Source organism: Galeopterus variegatus, unplaced genomic scaffold (genome assembly GCF_000696425.1).
Source record: "Galeopterus variegatus unplaced genomic scaffold, G_variegatus-3.0.2 Scaffold4221, whole genome shotgun sequence".
Taxonomy (NCBI): domain Eukaryota; kingdom Metazoa; phylum Chordata; class Mammalia; order Dermoptera; family Cynocephalidae; genus Galeopterus; species Galeopterus variegatus.
In genome coordinates, this window is record NW_007730332.1 from 32266 (window position 1) to 49035 (window position 16770).

Here is a 16770-nt window from a genome sequence, read left to right on the forward strand (position 1 = left end):
CAACCCTGGACCCTGCCTGCCCAGGGCTGTTCTCCTGGTGGCCCACCAGAGGGCGCTGTGGCGACAGCATTGCTGTTGGTGGCCTTGTTCTAGCCCAGCCTCCTGAGCTCACTCCGGGTGCGGGGAGGGCTCCTGGTCTGGGCAGCTCGTGTGGCCTCAGTATCCTGTTTCTGCTCCTGTCTGCTCTGTGCTCAGGAGTCTCCTGGGAGGGCTGTCCTAGGGAGGTTGTCTCTAAAGCTAGTGGGACACACAAGTGAGGAGGAGATTTATAGCCCCTGTCCCCCTCCTGGCCCCACTGGACAGCTGACAGGGCAGCTGGACACACAGTGCGGACTATGCCCTCACTCAGACGTGCCGGATGGAACCTGTTCTGGTGGTGCAGACGGAGGGGACACGGGAGCTCTGTGGAGCCAAGAGGAAGGTGAAGCTAGGTTACCAGGTGGAAGAGACCCGCCTCGGCCTGGACAGCTGCCCCGCACAGCTGCCCCGCACAGCTGCCAGGAAAACCAGTCTTCCCTGACGTCTCAGCTCCTCAGCAGGCTTCCTGCTCTCAGCTCACGGGGTGCCTGTCGCATCTCAGTGTGGCCCCAACACCTTGCTCCCCTCGCCGTGTGGGCTGTGCCGAGGTCTGTCTTCCTCCTGGACAGCAGGTTCCAGGAGGGGAGAGGCTGAGTCTCACTCACTCTGCTGTATCCCCAGCCCCCAGCGCCTGCAGAGGAGGCCGCGCTTCTGAAGGCACATGTGGATAGGTGACTTTAGGGTGGGGGACTGGTGCTTTCTAACCGGGCTGGAGGCACTGGGAAGTGGTGAGGGCGAGGCGGTCGCAAGTGAAGAGAAAAGCTCCATCACTTCAACAGCCAGGTATCGGTAACTACCCTGTTTTTAGTTTCTGTCTAGTGGGTGGGGGCAGATAGGCATTAAAAGTATTATAATTTAGCATATCAACTATAATAACTCATTCAGACCTACCACAAAGTCGATGAAGTTTCAAGGCCGCCCTCTCACACAGGACTCTTTCTGGACCCTGATCCTAATTTGGTATTCTTTTCCTTTAAGAGATCTCCTCCCCCAAATGTTTAAAATTTGGGTTCCAGAATACCTGGATTCATTGTTGCATTCAATATCTGTTACTCCTCTGCAAAAACATCATAGAATGTAAAAAAAATAATATTAATAAAAAAAAAAGAAAAAGAGGGACACACTCCCTGCCCTCTCTGTGCTGTCCTCAGGACAGCAGAAAGACGGGCAGTGAGCAGGTGGCCACGCTGCAACATAGTAGGAGTGGGGGTAATGGAGCATGTGCGGCAGAGGGGCCTCAGAAAGGACAATTATCTTTATTTTGGGCTGTCCACCTAAATCCCTTCCAAAGTTCAATTTTTCTCCTACAGTGTAGGCTGCAGTGGGAGTCAGGGCCTGCTTGACACAACAGGGGCGCACAAGGCTAGATCTTGGCTCTGCTACAGGAAGCCATGGCAGCAGGGGGTGGACACATGGGCCTCTGAACCTGCATCCCTGGGGAATTCATTCAGATACTGGCAGGGGAAGCTCCAGGTCTAATGAGCTGGTCACAGCACTGCCCTATCCGGGCTAGTGCTGTGGCTCAGGCTACCCAGCTTCCCTTAGTCCCTGTTCGTTTCTAAGCCTTGTTCTCTGCCCTGTGGGTCCCTTAGTGGAGTTCTAATAATCTTCCTTTATACTTAATTTACCCAGGTTAAGTTTCTCTTCTTTGCAACCAAGAACCCTGTAGGTACTGGCTCCTAACTCCGCTATGGCAGAGGGAGGCAGGCTTCCCAAGAGTGGGACATTTATGCTAACACCTGAAGGATGAACTACTAGATGAAGGGGCATGAAAAGGTGGGAATAGTGAGGGGAGCGATGTTCCAGGCAGAGGGAACAGCGTATGCAAAGGCCCAGAGACAAGGAGGTGAAAAGAAAGTAAAAGAAGGCAAAGAGCAGATGACTTGGGGCCATGCTTGTTGGATTAGGGAGAATAGAACATTATTCTTAGGAAAACTGGGAGCTGTTGAAGATGGAGGAAGAACCCGAGAAAAAGAAAGACCACCTGGACTGGAAAGCGGAGAATAGACCAGAAAAAGAGCAAGACGAGAGGTAGGGAGACCATTTGGTAGACTATTGTAGTAATTTAGGCGTGAGATGATGGTGCTTGGACTAGGGTGGTGGTTGTGGAGAGAAGTAAATAGCTGTAATGGAGGTAAAATGGATAAGATATGGAGACTGGTTGAAGGGGAGGAAAGGTCAAGGATAACTCATGATTTTGGCTTGGTTGGGGCTATCATTCACAGAGTTAGGAGAAGAGGGAGTGTGGAAGTTTAGGGAGTTTGGGGAAGTTTAGTGATGGATGTTGTTTGATGTGCTCGTGGCACATTCAGATAAAATATTCAGGAGCTGGTTGGATGTGTGAGTTTGACATTCTGAAAGGAAGTTTGGACTCAAGATATAGAAGTCGTCGCACATGGCTGGTAACTGGAGCTACAGGGGTGAGTGACAGTGTTGAGGGAGGAAAGAACAGCTACATTCAGGGACCAGGCTTCCAAAGAGGGCCTTAAAAGGAGACTGAGAAGTCGAAGAGGAAAACAATGTAGAAAAGAGGGAGTAGTCAACTAGTGAGTGCATCTGATCAGTCAAATAAGACCAAGACATACCCATTAGATTTAGTTGGAGATCCTGGAAGCTCAGCGGATGAAAGCAATTCTCATGGGAGGAATCTTCAGAAAGCTACTGAGAAGGTAAAATATTTATTGAAAGATATTTGTGGGTGAGGCTCTTTGCAAGTGACTTTCATATGCTACTTTGTTTAGTTCTCACGGCAATCTTTAAGTCTTAATCTCATTTTCAAAAGAAATCAAGACTCAGAGAAATAAAATATCTTGCCTAAGATCACACTGTTAGCGTGAGGATACTTCAAATAGTTTGTGGAAAAACGGAATTAAAAGTTAATACGAATCTTTCCATGAACTCCTTGAAGTCCCTTGTAAGTGGTAGGGATTAACCCTACAGCTACCTACAACTCGTCTTTCCTATACTTCCTTCTTTTATGTCCAGATCCTGTCATGTAGGATAATTTTATTAATTCATGATTTGGTTCAAGTATTTGAGTGCTTACTGTGTGCTGGGTACTGTTCTAGGTGCTAGGGATACAGCAGTGAACAAAACAGTCAAAAACTTCATGCTCTTCACATTCTGGGAAGAGTCAGATATAAATATATAGTATGTCATTGTAGTGGATTGAATAATGTCCCCCCAAAACTCCAGAAGCTTGAGTTGTGTCCCCCAAGTTTTATGTATTAGAAACTTAGCTCCCACTGTGAATGTTAAGAGGGTGGGAAATCCTATTATGGTAATCGAAAGGTGGAGCCTTGAAGAGGTGATTGAATTATAGGACCGTGCAGTAGTGAATGGATTAAAAATGGTGATCAGGGGCGTGGTTCTGAAGGCTTTAAAAGGAGAGTCTGCCTTTTGCCTTCTCTACTTCCACCATCTTGCAATGTGAGACTCCTGGGTCGCTGTTGCCACCACCAGAAGGACTTTGGACTTCCCAGCCTCAGAAACTGTAAGCAATAAATTTTTTCTTTATAAATCACCCAGTCTCAAGTATTTTGTTATAAGCAACAAAAGCGGACTAAGACAGTCATGTAATAGTGATAGGCATGGAGATATATAAAGCAGGAAGGAGGGAGCAGTATGTGTTTAGTGTATGAGGACTTCACTAATAAAAATGACAATTGAGCCAAGACCTAATGCAGGGAGAGAGCCAGTCATCCAGTTATCCGGGGAGAAGCAGGAACAGAAAACTTCCAAGGCGAGGGGTTTGGCATGTCCCAGGAACAGCGGCCAGTATGACGGGAGAATGAGCAAGGGCCAGTAGCAGGAAATTAGATCAGAGAAATAGGGTGCAGGGCAAAGACGGGGAGGAGGGACTAGTTCAGACGCAGGGTCATATAATCCAAATTTAGTACCTTGACTTAAATATCTAAGCAGGTGGAAAGCCATTTGGTGGGTTTTGAGGCTAGTGACAGGATGTCCCCCCTCCGGCTGCTGTGCTGACTAAATGGAGAGCAAGTCGTAAACAGAGGGACGGACCAGTTATGGCTATTGTAGTAGCGAGGTGAGAAATGAGGGCAATGGTTGAAGAGGTGAGAAGCTGTCCAATTTTTAACACGTATGGACGGCACAGCCTACAAGATTTGACGATAGATTGGACGTAGGGTTTGACAGCAACTGTAAAGGTGTTTTTGTTTTTAAAGAGATCAGGCATTTCCCATTGAAGACTGAGTAGTAGTCAGCAAAGACAAAGAAAACCGAGTGAGGCGTCCTGGGAACAAGTGGTCTTTAAGACTGACTAACCATCCAATGCTGTCTACAGGATGCTCTACACCTACTGGGCAGAGCACTGGAATTACTGGTGACCCTGAGAAAGCTGTGGTGGAGGGGACTGCAGCATTACTGAGATATGAGAATGGGAACACAGGAATTGTCAAAGTGAATATAACTGAGTTTTGCTGTATATTAAGGAAAGCAGAAACTTGGGGTGATAAAGATACGCAGATTTTTTTTTTTTTTTTTTGTCTTTTTTTGTGTCCAGCAACGGATCGCAACCGTGTCACGCCCGTACCGGACCGGGACCGGCAACGGGATCGCAACCCTCGGTGTTGCGCCCGTACCTCGCTCAGCCAGTGAGCGAGAACCGGTCTGTATGTGGGATCCGAACCCTCGGCGGGAGCGCCACTGCGCTCCCAAGCGGCGCACTGTAGCAGTGCGCCACCGGGCTGGCCCAAGATACGCAGTTAAGAGGTCACTGTATTTACATGTTGATACTAAAAACATTATAGGTCATTTGTGCAAAGCACGTCGAGTACATCCAAAGTGTTATTCATACATAGTACAGTAGGTTATAAAATAACTGTTCAGTGTCTTTAGAACAAGATAGTATTACATATTCTCCAGGGGTAGGTATTTGAATCCACCTTTAAGTATATGGAGGGAGGAAGGAGAGAATGCATGGCTTCTGCAACTGCCAAACCACTGTGCGGCAAAGTTGACTCTAAGCCCTCCTTTCTGCCCTCCCCCCTAGCTGAACTGGAAGAATTCTGGCTGTAAGCTGAATCAAGTAGGCAATCACATGCTACCTTCGCAGGGTTAAAAGATCAGTCCCAAAAAGGCCAGGAACAAAGCAATTTATAGCTCCTTTATTTTTACAGCCTCGCAAAGTTAGTCTCCTGAAATTTAAAGTAGGTTTATGTCTCTGCTTAGCTTTTACTGTTGAGACATCCACCTAAAGCTAAATTTGTTATGATGACTGCTATAACATACCGTTAGATTCCGACTCAACACAAAATCACTGGTTTTATCCAATCTCCCCCCATTACTGGAGTACGAGAGCCTCTCCCAATACCAAAAGGTTCCATCAGATTCAGCAGTACTACTGTCTGCCTGGAGGACTGCCCCAACACCAACAGATTGCTCTTAGGTTCTAAGACAGCAATCAGAACTCCCAGTGGCACACTTTCTCAGGAGCCCCTGTCCAAGTCAACATTAACCAAGTCTAGGATTGTCAAAGTGGGTCAGTAAGGGGCTGTGGAGGGGTGGGGGATGGGGGCCGGGGCGAGATATGGGCAAACCCTTAAGTGATTTCTGAAAATACATTTTAACCTCTATACCATGCTTCAGTTGGATCAAGCCGCCAGACACTTTTATTGGGACTTCTCTCAAGAGGCAACAGAAATCCTCTTGGAAATTCAGTGGCAGCTACCGGGAAAGCCTACAGGATAGCTATGTCTGTCTAGAGACCACCATGTGTCTAAGTATGACAATGCAAAGATAAATGTTAGTTTTTGTTATGCATAGCAATGTTCCTCCAAATTCAAGAGACTTGTGATCTTTGACTATAGAAATTATTTTGGTTAGTTCCAGTAACCTGACCTAAGGAAGAATAACCTTGAAATCTTGTGTCTCATCATGAAAAGGGAATTAGATTAAGAATTTAAAAGTCCTGAGGTCTTCAAACTAGGATGGGTCTCTTACATCTCAAAACAAAACCTAATAGTTCTCCAGAAATCTGGATATTTAAGTCACACACTACATCAAGTATCACAATGTTTATTGATAGATACAAGTATATAAAATCAGGGCATGAACATGACTTGATAAATTAAGTAGACTTAATTTCAATACTATAAGAGGGACCAATTCAAATTCACCATTTGTTTCACACCCACAAAAACCACTTCAAGGGCATTAACGATCTCTCAAAACTGATCAGTTTTGTGCAAGTAAACCATGTTTCTTTTAAAAAGACTTGTGCACTTGCCCAGGCTCAAGGATATTAAAATCTAGCACATAAAGCCCATTACTAGAGGTAGAAATACAGGCAATATACTATTACGGCAACAACCATCAATTACAGTTAAGAATTTTTCTGTAACAACCAAATGGATAATCAAATATTGCAACAACTCAAGTATTACTGAGCAAAGTGCATTTCTACAGTATTCAGTGTTGCTAATTCAGTTTTCTAACTTAAAACAGCCTATGATAACTGGCAGCAAAGAAGGTCCTTGCAATAGACTGCCTCTGCTTGAGAACTTATGATGTAATTATTGCATGCTGCTAATATACTATCTAAACATTAAAGATACTCCTAAAATATTTGATGGTAGACTATGATTAAGACATTACACTACAAAAAAACCTTATGCAGAAGGAAATCCTAACTGACGTGCTTCTGCTTTAAATATTGTGAAAACATTACAGCGGAATGAATTTTTCGCAGTGGTTAGGTCAAATGCAGTTACATCATAGCAACAGTATGTTTTGCACAATTTAAGGCTTTGGCTGGTTCTTTAGTCAGCTTCTTCCTCTGATTCTTCTTCTTCAGCAGTTTCTAGCCAGGTTAGCCACTGATTCACCTGTAAATTAGATTTGTAATTTAACAAAGTAAGTAGCAATTACAGAAAAAAGAAAAACTCACAGCAGAAGTTTTGACTCAGGATGAAATCACATCCAGCTAAGGACAAAAAGTTTTCGGTCGTACCACACATATCTTTATTAACGGGAATTAGCTTTCAGAACGTGCTACAAATGTACTATTAATATATTAAGTTACACAAAGAGTGGTATATTGTTTGGATCTGGGCTAACAGAAGCTGTTTATGGCCAGTTAGAACAAGTACCCTTCTTTGATACTCTCCAGTTACATTTCAGGATTTTAGTCTAGGACAACGGTTCCTCCAAACCTAAGTTTGTTATCAGCAGTATTGTGGGTGGGGTGGGTATTCCTAATTAGTTTATTTCCAGCACTACCCCAGAATTACTGGATCAGATCCCCCAAGGACAAAGCTAAGGGTGCCAAGAATGAGCCTCACAAAGCTAGTGTGTAAACCTCAGTAGTAAAGGTAAGATACTATAGACCAGTGTTTCTCAAAGCCTGGTCCTCTGGAAAACTATTATGGGAATCAGCTGAATTGAGTTACCAGACTTAGTAAATCAGAATCTTTGGGATCCAGCTTGGAACCTACTTTTAAACTGCTCTCCAAATGATTAGTGCACACCGTGATTTTAGAATCCCCTGATGTGTAAGTTCTTTCCCTAAGGCTACAAACAATTCCACTCAGAAAGATAGAGAAGCAATCTCTTCTTTACTCAAGTTTTAAAATTTTGTAGCTTTACCTCATTTTGCTGCTGTTTAACTGCCTACTTAACCAAGCTTGTAACAGTACAGTATGAAATGTATGAGTGAAGACACATTACTAGGACAATTTTGCCTATATGTCAGTTTAAAAAGAAGGCTCTTCATTCAAAGTACCAAAACAAATAGAAAAAAAGCAGACCAAATTTCTTTAACAGAGCTTTACCTGGAACAAAGCCTTGCCTTTCCCCGGAAACTCTTGGGTTATATCTTCTTTCCAAGCCAAGAAAGCTTCTTCTTCAATAATTTCCATGTCATAGAAGTGAACAAAAAAGCGGAGTAACATGCCTAAAAAACAAAAGGTAATCCTATTCCTTAGTGTGCTGTTTAAGAACTGCCCAAGTTTCATCATCCTTCTGATACCAGCCCTCTCACCTTTTGGGAAATTGCTGTTGTAGCAGTGCACCTGAAGAGCATACAGGGCACTGACTTGCAGATCAACATGATCATGAAGGAATTTCTGCATTACTGGCTTGAAAGAAAGTAGCAGTTGTTTTTCCTGCTCTAACTGTTCTTTGGAAGGAGCAGAGGAAGAATCTGTTTCATCGCTGGGTGGGTTTACTTCACTAGAAATATACTGTAAGAAGCTGAACACAAAGAGGCCTTGTCAGAATCCAAAATTGAGTTTTCTAGCTCAAGAAAGAAGCAAAATAACTCTACTACATGTAGAAGACCATTTGTCTTACCTAGTCATTAAGATGTTCACAAATCCTTTATCTACATGAAGTTTAGGAGAGATGTTATCTTTAATCCATTTATATATGGTTTGAGGGGATGGATCCAACTTTATTTGCTTCAACAGTTCCTTCTCCAATTTGAGGAGTGGGAATAAGAAACTCAGTCCCTTTCCTTCCAAAATCTCCAACATGCGATCCTTATTCTGATCAATTTCTAAAGAGACAAAAGCCATTTGCATCATCAAGTACTTCATTTTACACAGCTGGCCTGTCTAGGAGGAACAGCTTTACAAATTTCCCAAGTATACCAGGTTTACATAAAAGAATAAAGAACCCAGCAAATGAAAACTCTTAACATATGAATCAAATAAAAATAATTAAATTATAATAATTGCTTCTTTCTATAAGGTGGTGAGATCTATGGTCATGTTTGTCATTATCTGAACTGGATAATCAGACTGGCTTACAAAAAATCCACTCCAGATACTAGGAATCTCTAGATTTAGTATTAAAAAACCAAAAACCAGCATTCTCTTACCTGGAAGCATTTTCTGCATATTGACCTTGCTTTGTTGAAAAAGTTCTGTTAACCATTCTCGATCTTGTAATTTAGCTAATTGCTGAAGACAAAGTAAGAAGAGAGGAAAATGTGTGCCACTTTCCAATGGTTGAGCTAGTTCTGAAATGCTCACCAGCTCTGAAATGATGGCACGAGCTGCAAACTGCGCTAAATATGATTTCACCAAAGGGATGTCAACCTCCAGCTTGGGGCACTGGTCCAATACATTCAGGAAAGCCTTCAAAAATATACAACATAGTTTATTAATTTTCAAATGTGAGCAAAAAGTTCTTATCACAGAATCAGGAAAGCAGTGCTCTACCTGCATGAAGTTGTCACTTGTGGCTATCCCTTCTTGTTTGAGTAAACTGATCAAAGAACTTGCTTTTTCTTTATCTTCATCACTTCTATCTAGTGACAGGATGATTACTTTGCTTAACATCTCAGGAAGAAAGTGTTTAGGAGCCCTCATTTCTCTTACACCATTGACAGCCTCATTTGCATTTCCACTATTCAAATATTCGGTCACAACAGTTTCCTAAAAAGAACACAACCCAAGTATCTTTAATGTTTTCCCTATTCCAAATATACTCCAAGAATTAGAGACTATTTATGGGATTACTTGAAACTTACAGTTAGTTTAAGTAGTTCTTCCTTTGATGGTGGTGGCTTTTTGCTTGTCTTGGCAGGCTTTTCCTGGATAAGTGGTGGATTAGTTTTGAGACCAAGCTGAGGTGTCTAAGAAAACAAGCAACATGACAGATACAAATGTTTAGTAAGTTTTTAAAAAAGAGCATTTGAGGTTAGAGGAAGACATCTTCAGAGGATATTGAAATAACAGAAAATGTTGTCACACTATGGCTCATACCTGTCCTAGAGGTGGTGTTTGAGTGCGTGGTGGTTGTGCACTAGGGGGAATCATAGTAATCTGGGGCTGAAGCTTTGGCACTTGATTTTTATTCATTAGGAACGACTGAGCAGGCCTCAGGCTAATCTGCAATTGAAAATCAATCAAAACAGATATCCAAGTTAACAACATGCAGTTGGCTAACATATGATATATAACATTCTAACAACCTAAAGTTAACTCTATATAAACATGTCAGAATATAGAGTAGAAATTTAAGTTTTTGGAAAAAGGTTACTCCATATTAACAGGTTGTATTTCTGACAAGAAAATTAAAAGATCTGATCCACACAAGAATAAGATACTAGTATGAATCTCACATTGACAACAGAATTCTAGAATTAGCATGAGTAAAATATCCAAATAAAACTCAGCAAATTTAAATGCCACTTAGAAAATGTCTTTACTCCTTGTTATTAAATCACCCTACTTACAGGGAAACCACAATTACCTCGACAACCATTTTCCTTGCTCTAACTAATAAAGACTTTAAGAGACTTGCCCTCATATCTCATAATCTTCGCTCATAGGACGCTGGACATCCAAAGAAAGAAAAATAAGCATAGAAAAGAGAGAAAAAGGTAAAGAACTCCAGCATAAATCCTCTTAATAACACGTCTTTTTATAATCATTGGGCAATAGAGTTCTGAATTGACAAACTATGGTATATGGTATATAAGTAACATAGGCAAATGTACCTCATCTGCATTAAGCTGTCCTTTCTTAGAAAACCGAGGTGGCATATCCTTCGACTGTCCTTGCAGCTGGGATAAGAGTCCCTGACTCTGGTTATGGTAGAGCTGGCTTAGCCCCTATTTCAGAAAGGGAGAAAGAAAGTCTAGATAAAAAGGGGGTCCACAAATTATGGTAGTCAGGTACCAAAAGGATGAGCCAAGCCATAAGAAAAGTAAAAGATGAAACAGGGAAGAATAAAAATCTAACCTAACTGTCAAATAAAGTGATTTTACTAATAGTTTAACCAGTCAGTTTGAAATAACTGTCACAGACGTATATCTGGTTTAGGAAAAAAACATACACACCCCTAAATAGTTGCATTTTCCTTTTTTAGCAAAAAAAAAATCACATTTATTGCAGGATTTTGTGCTTATTGCCTAAATACTCTAATGTTTTCTTACCTGGCTTTTCATAAACTTGCCTCCCATCTCTCCAAATTGGGATTGTGTGGGAGGCATGATGTGTCCCCCATGGCCATTGAAGAGTTGATTTGAACGATGACGTCCCATGGTGGGTGAAAACCTATCCTGGATAACTCCTGGACCAGTACCAATTCCGCTACCTTAAAATACATACATGAACAACTCTTAAAACTCTACAATTAAAAAGTTAAGCTGATTTTTTTTGTTTAACCAAACCAACTGTTTCATTCAAAATTACCTGGCATTTGTCCAAACATATCAGCAAGTCCTCCAAGTGGGTCCCTATCCATTTTCATCCTGGGAGGCATGAACGGTCCCTCCAGGAAGAAGTCACTTCTCATCCCTTGAGCCATAGGAGCAGGAATAAAGACTCCTAGATCCTTTAGAAATAAAGCAAATAAGCACTTTTGTCTCAACATTATCTTACTTAAAATTTGTATACTGGGAAAAAAACAGAAAACTTCAAGAATATTAGATTTATATCATTTCCGTAAATAACTTCTTCCAAAAATGCCATACGAGACACTAAAAAACATTAAAATCCACCACTAGGATGTGACAGTCTGAAGTAAGTGATAAGGGGGTTCCCTGTGTTACTATAAAAAGTCTACTTTATCAAAAAACAAAACTATCTTACTTTTACCGCATCTTGACGGATTTGATTGATCGTCTTTGGTCCATTGTCAAGAAAGGCCTTGCGAGGAACCCAGTGGTGTTCTCGCAACTCTACGGTATCCTTTAATTTAAAAAGTGTAAATTTAATATTTTTTAACCAAAAACCCTCAGCTTATCAACATTAAAAAAAAAAAAAACAAAAAAACAAAAAACCACTTTTACCTGCAGCAGGAAACGAATCCTTGCTGGCAATTCCTTACTTAACATCAAGGAACACATTCGGGCAAAGTACTGATCCATTAAGGACTGACAAAAGAGAAAAACACACAGTTGGAAAAATTAAAGCAAATGTGTACTAATTAAGGCATTTAAGACTTCTAGATTACAACACCAATATTAATGACTAAATATGGCAATCCCCTGGTATAACAAAAATAAGTTGTTTTATTTGAATACAATTAAGACAAACTCCTTATATTGCTTCCATCAGCAACATACACACCTTGGCTCGTTCATGGTCTAATCTAGGTCCCACTGTCCTCATTATCTGACAGAGGCACTCCAAATCCTCTCCCATATCTTTGACTTGGACTCTCTTCTTCTTTTCCAAAAGCTACCAAAAGAATGAAATGCCACAAGCTGACAAAATTTTACTCATTCTGGTTTAGATGTAGTATGTCTGCATTGACCAATTCATCATTCCTACAGCATTTAGATAGCGCTTTCTATTGGTTTGTGTTGAAGAAAACCCTCCAAATTAAGCAATGTTAACACAGACAGGTAATCAGTTCTACTCCTACTTTGTAAAACACATCAAACACTTCCTTATTAGATACTTTCTACAATATTTAAATAAGTTTTGCTGGCTGTCACAATATTTAACTAGCCCACCACCCTCTCAGATGAGACAAAACAAAAATAACTGACTCATTTGCCCCAAATAATGATGCACCCATGACTATAATCTAAGCCTACATTCCCAACTCATACTTACTGTTTTGATGCACTTATGAAGGATAGATTCATGAATAAGATCAAGCTTGCCAAGTTCTCCAATGAATTTGATGTTCCCCAACATCTTGATCTTAGCAATAGCTCTCTGTTCCTCCTCCTCAGGGAGGAGGGGATTTTCACGCTTATCATAGACTGGAAAAACCAAAAACCAAAGGATAAAGTCAACATTCAGAATTAAGTTAAAAATACACAGTACTACTTAATATCATATAAATTCTTACCATCAACATTTCTGGTTCGGTTTTCAAATTCATCTTGTAATTTGGAAATTAGGAGGCGTCTGAATGTCTGTTTGAAAAAGAAGACATTTGTTAGGCTTTGTTAATGAGATGTTTCAAAACAATTTTAAAATAAGCAAACAAGACCTCTCACTCACTGTGCTTTGCTTCTGTCCTGGTTGACCCTCTGCTGCTGGGCCATCAAAGTTTGGTGCATCTTCTGCCAATCGCAGACATAGCTGAGCATACAGTGAGCTATACTTTGGCTCTTCTAGGGCTTTGTCCACAATCTACAGGAAATGCCATTTTTTAAAATAAATATGGGAACATTTTCAAGAACCCTTCCTTTATAACTTAATACTTTCTTGTGGTCTTAAGGATGTTAAATTTTATGAGAAATTTCTTACCAACTCTGACAAATTACTTTCTATGCCTCTTCTAAAGTTTATTATGTGAAATGAATTGGATAATGCATATTAACTGCTTAGTGCACAGCCTGGAAAACTACAACCACTTATTGTTAGCTATTACAGTATACCAATAATGTCTGATTACACAGATTTCATCTAGTTATATCCCCCGCACTCCCTAGAGTTAGAAAATATCTCAGTTACCAAAACTATAAACACATTGGAATCTTTTAATCCACTACCATACATTTTCAAGACTAATATGGTTTTCCACAAAAAGAAAACAAATAAATAGCTTGCTGACAGCCCTTGCATAATTCTTCAAGCATAGTATGAATAATTTAAAATTCACCTCCAGTCTCATTATTCTATTAAAATTAGCAATTCTGTTTTTATCATTATCAGTATTCAAAAATACATATATATCTAGCTCACACCTCAGGGCTTTAAGCAATAAACCAAGTGTTTAAAAAAAACAAAAACAACGTGGGTTTGTCAAATGATTTCCTTTCCCTTGAGTTAAGTCAACATTTAACTTACCAGCAGTATGACCCCTTTGAGGATGAGTTTAGACTCTACACCCACATTGAGGAGCTCAAGGCATAGCTTGTCAAACTTTTCAGGAGTAAGCTTATTTAGTATGCTGGGGGGAAAAAAATCACATTTTAAGTGTCAGCCAACACAGAATTCTTTCAAGTTGAAAACAGCCTTTAAATTGATTTTTCCTCTACTTACTCCCTTTAATATCAAGACATGTCTTTTATTCCTTTGAACAAAGAAAAGTTGGAATAAACCAACTCTCACTGTTATTTAGATTATAACATCTGTACTGGATTGGGGTTCCCAGCTGTTTGACAAGAAACTTTCTTACTGTCTCAAAGTCCACAGTGCAAGGACCTCCTTATTAACAAGGCTAGACCATAAGCTAAGACCATTACACAAAAGTTCTTCAGAAGTTCATGGAAAGATTTGTATTATCTTTTAATTCAATTTTTCCCACAAACTTTTTGAAATACCCTCATATTCCCCTACTTCACTGGGTTACACACCAGGCCAAGGGAAATGCCAGCACAACAGGCTTGTGGATTGTAATCCAACAGCTGAAAGCAACTGTAAGAACATCCAAGATATTCAAGTGCTGCTCTTTAGTTTAATTCTTTAAAAAGAGACCAAAGTTCGCATTCATTAAAATATGTACTCTGGGCATGAACCTTGCCTTCTGACTAGTAAAGCAAACACCTTTTCCCTCTTCTTAAAACACACCTTGGAACTTACCCTCTTACTTTCCTGAAGATTGCATCATGTCGTTCTTTTTCATTTGCGGAGTTGTTTGCTGCGGAGTTGTCATCTCGTCTAGTGCTTCGTGCAGGAATCCATTTCTGAGCGTTTTGCCCTGGGGTTTTCCCCAGGAACTCGCTGATTAATAAAAAATTCAGACTTACAATTAAGAAAATTAAAAAATGGCATTCAGTCACATACCAAACGTCATACTCATCAGAAATTCTTCTAATAGAAATAACAATTTAGGTTTTCTCAATTTCCCTCCCAAAGAAACCCTGGAGATCAGTGGTCCTCCAACAGAAGCACGAGTGCGTCAGAATCACCTGAAAGCTTGTTAAAACACTGCTGGGTCTACTCCCAGTTTCAGCTTTAGTAGGTTTGGGGTAGGGCCTGAGAATCTGCATTTCTAGTAAATAGTCCCCGGTGATGCCAATGCTGCTGGTCTAGAGCCACATCTTAAAAGAATCAACACTTTCTAATGTCTTATGACCACACTGCCACATGCACACCACCACTGATACCAACTAGTAGGGATAACTACTAGTTACAACTAGGGACAACTGGATTTCAGAAATACCATTGGTAAAAATAACCTAAATAAGGGAAAAATAGTCTGAGAGCCTCATCTCACATTAGATGACTTGGCTGAGGGATAATCAAGAGTTGATTTTCTATACTTAGGGTATCTACAAGAAACCCCGCCCATAGATTAGGGCATTCCTAATGTCTACTGCCATAACTACACTGTTATGCGTGGGAAAAACTTTCAATCTACTATTCATAAAACTCACTGTTTTCACATTTACCATACCTGTTGCCAGCAGTCTTGGGATAGTGCTGAGGTGCACCCCTACTTCCTCCTCCGCCCGAAGAAGCACTATTTAAAACAACCAAAAAAACCCCCTTTTTTACTATACCCCAATTATGTCTCACTCAAAAGGAATGAAGTCTATATTTTATTTTAGAAATTACATCACAGATGAAGACTGAATTTGAGACTAAAGGAAAGCCAAATATTTGATTACATATATTCTTTAGATGGCAATTATTAGAAGACAGGGAAAATTCAAGGACTTTTAAAGATAAAATTGCAGCACATTAAGTCAGAATTTTTGCTGTGGTGGCTTTTGGTTTTGTGACTGGCCTTTTCAAAAGGAGTCCTCAAAATAAATCTGCACACACCTGAAACGAGAAGCACCCCCTTCTGCAATCGCACTCTCCACTTTGGCGGCTTGACAACGAAGAATCTTCAAAAGAATAATATTAATGGATGGGGTGGGAAGGGGAGGGGATGGGAGAAATGAAAAACCTGGAATAAAAAAGCACCAAAATTAGATACTGCTAACATACAGATCTATAAACCATCATTCAATTACAACTTCAGGTCCTAGAACTGTAGTCAATCGAACTTTCACTGCATTGCAGGTTTTATTTTGTTTAGCCCCCTGAAAATTCCGGGTGTTCAGGTTTGCAAAGAACAGCCTTCTCAGAGATACAAGAACATCTCAAACTGCTAAGAACGAATCTTTTGAAAAAGCCACATTCTACCGCCTTTAAAACTGATTAGAGACTCCTACTCTATCAACACGGGCAACATTACGTGGAAAATGTCTGCCATAGAAATTTTAACTGCCTCAATGATGAGCCTAACGGACTGGATAAAGTATCTGTAGAGACTGCTCAGCAGTTTTCTCCACTGTCCACCCTTTTAACCCCTTCCCCGCAGACGGCATGTGGGCAGTAGCGCGCGAGAGGACGGCGGCTGGCAGCAGGCCGGGAAGGCCAGGCCCCGCTTTTCCCTTCCTGGGAACAAAAGGGCAGCGGATTCCTCCCAGCCAGGCTCGAGTTGGGACAGTGCTTCCGACGCTTCCCCGAGGCCGCGGGTCCCGGGGCGGGCAGGAGCGGCGGAGGCGGCCCCCGCCGGCCCAGCGCCCGGCTCTTTGTTCTCCAGGCAGGAAGACGGCCTCCTGCCCACCCGCCGCCTCCAAGCGGGCCCCCTCCCACCCCATAAATCCCCCGGGACTGACAGCCGCCTCGCCGCTGCCTTCTCGGCTGACAAAAGAGACAGAAACCCGCTCTCTTCCCTTTGCCCACGAGGAGCAGCCGCGGCGACACGGCCCCACATACTTTCTCCCCGCCGGGCGGCCGGCCTCCGGGACTCCTGCGCCTCGCTGATCCCGCGCCAACGGCCAGGCCCTCCCCGCCGGCCCGCGTCCCTCCCGCCGCG

At 41.5% G+C, this 16770-nt stretch overlaps 1 protein-coding gene across 1 annotated transcript in view; it reads right to left on the reverse strand.

Annotated features, from left to right (window-relative positions):
• Window positions 1–6101: 6101 nt before the first annotated feature.
• EIF4G2 (eukaryotic translation initiation factor 4 gamma, 2) overlaps window positions 6102–16770 on the reverse strand; it is a 25733-nt gene continuing 15064 nt past the window's right edge. The window contains exons 4-24 of the mRNA XM_008587026.1: window positions 15726–15790; window positions 15355–15420; window positions 14538–14678; window positions 13803–13905; window positions 13011–13142; window positions 12856–12922; window positions 12615–12766; window positions 12123–12233; window positions 11843–11926; window positions 11643–11741; window positions 11244–11385; window positions 10985–11145; window positions 10547–10660; window positions 9810–9935; window positions 9575–9679; window positions 9264–9479; window positions 8921–9179; window positions 8392–8596; window positions 8081–8292; window positions 7872–7993; window positions 6102–6926 (exon numbers count right to left, since the gene is read on the reverse strand). Of these exons, the coding sequence (XP_008585248.1) occupies window positions 6861–6926; window positions 7872–7993; window positions 8081–8292; window positions 8392–8596; window positions 8921–9179; window positions 9264–9479; window positions 9575–9679; window positions 9810–9935; window positions 10547–10660; window positions 10985–11145; window positions 11244–11385; window positions 11643–11741; window positions 11843–11926; window positions 12123–12233; window positions 12615–12766; window positions 12856–12922; window positions 13011–13142; window positions 13803–13905; window positions 14538–14678; window positions 15355–15420; window positions 15726–15790 (2748 nt within the window). The 3' untranslated portion in view covers window positions 6102–6860. The remainder of the gene's footprint in view (window positions 6927–7871; window positions 7994–8080; window positions 8293–8391; window positions 8597–8920; window positions 9180–9263; window positions 9480–9574; window positions 9680–9809; window positions 9936–10546; window positions 10661–10984; window positions 11146–11243; window positions 11386–11642; window positions 11742–11842; window positions 11927–12122; window positions 12234–12614; window positions 12767–12855; window positions 12923–13010; window positions 13143–13802; window positions 13906–14537; window positions 14679–15354; window positions 15421–15725; window positions 15791–16770) is intronic.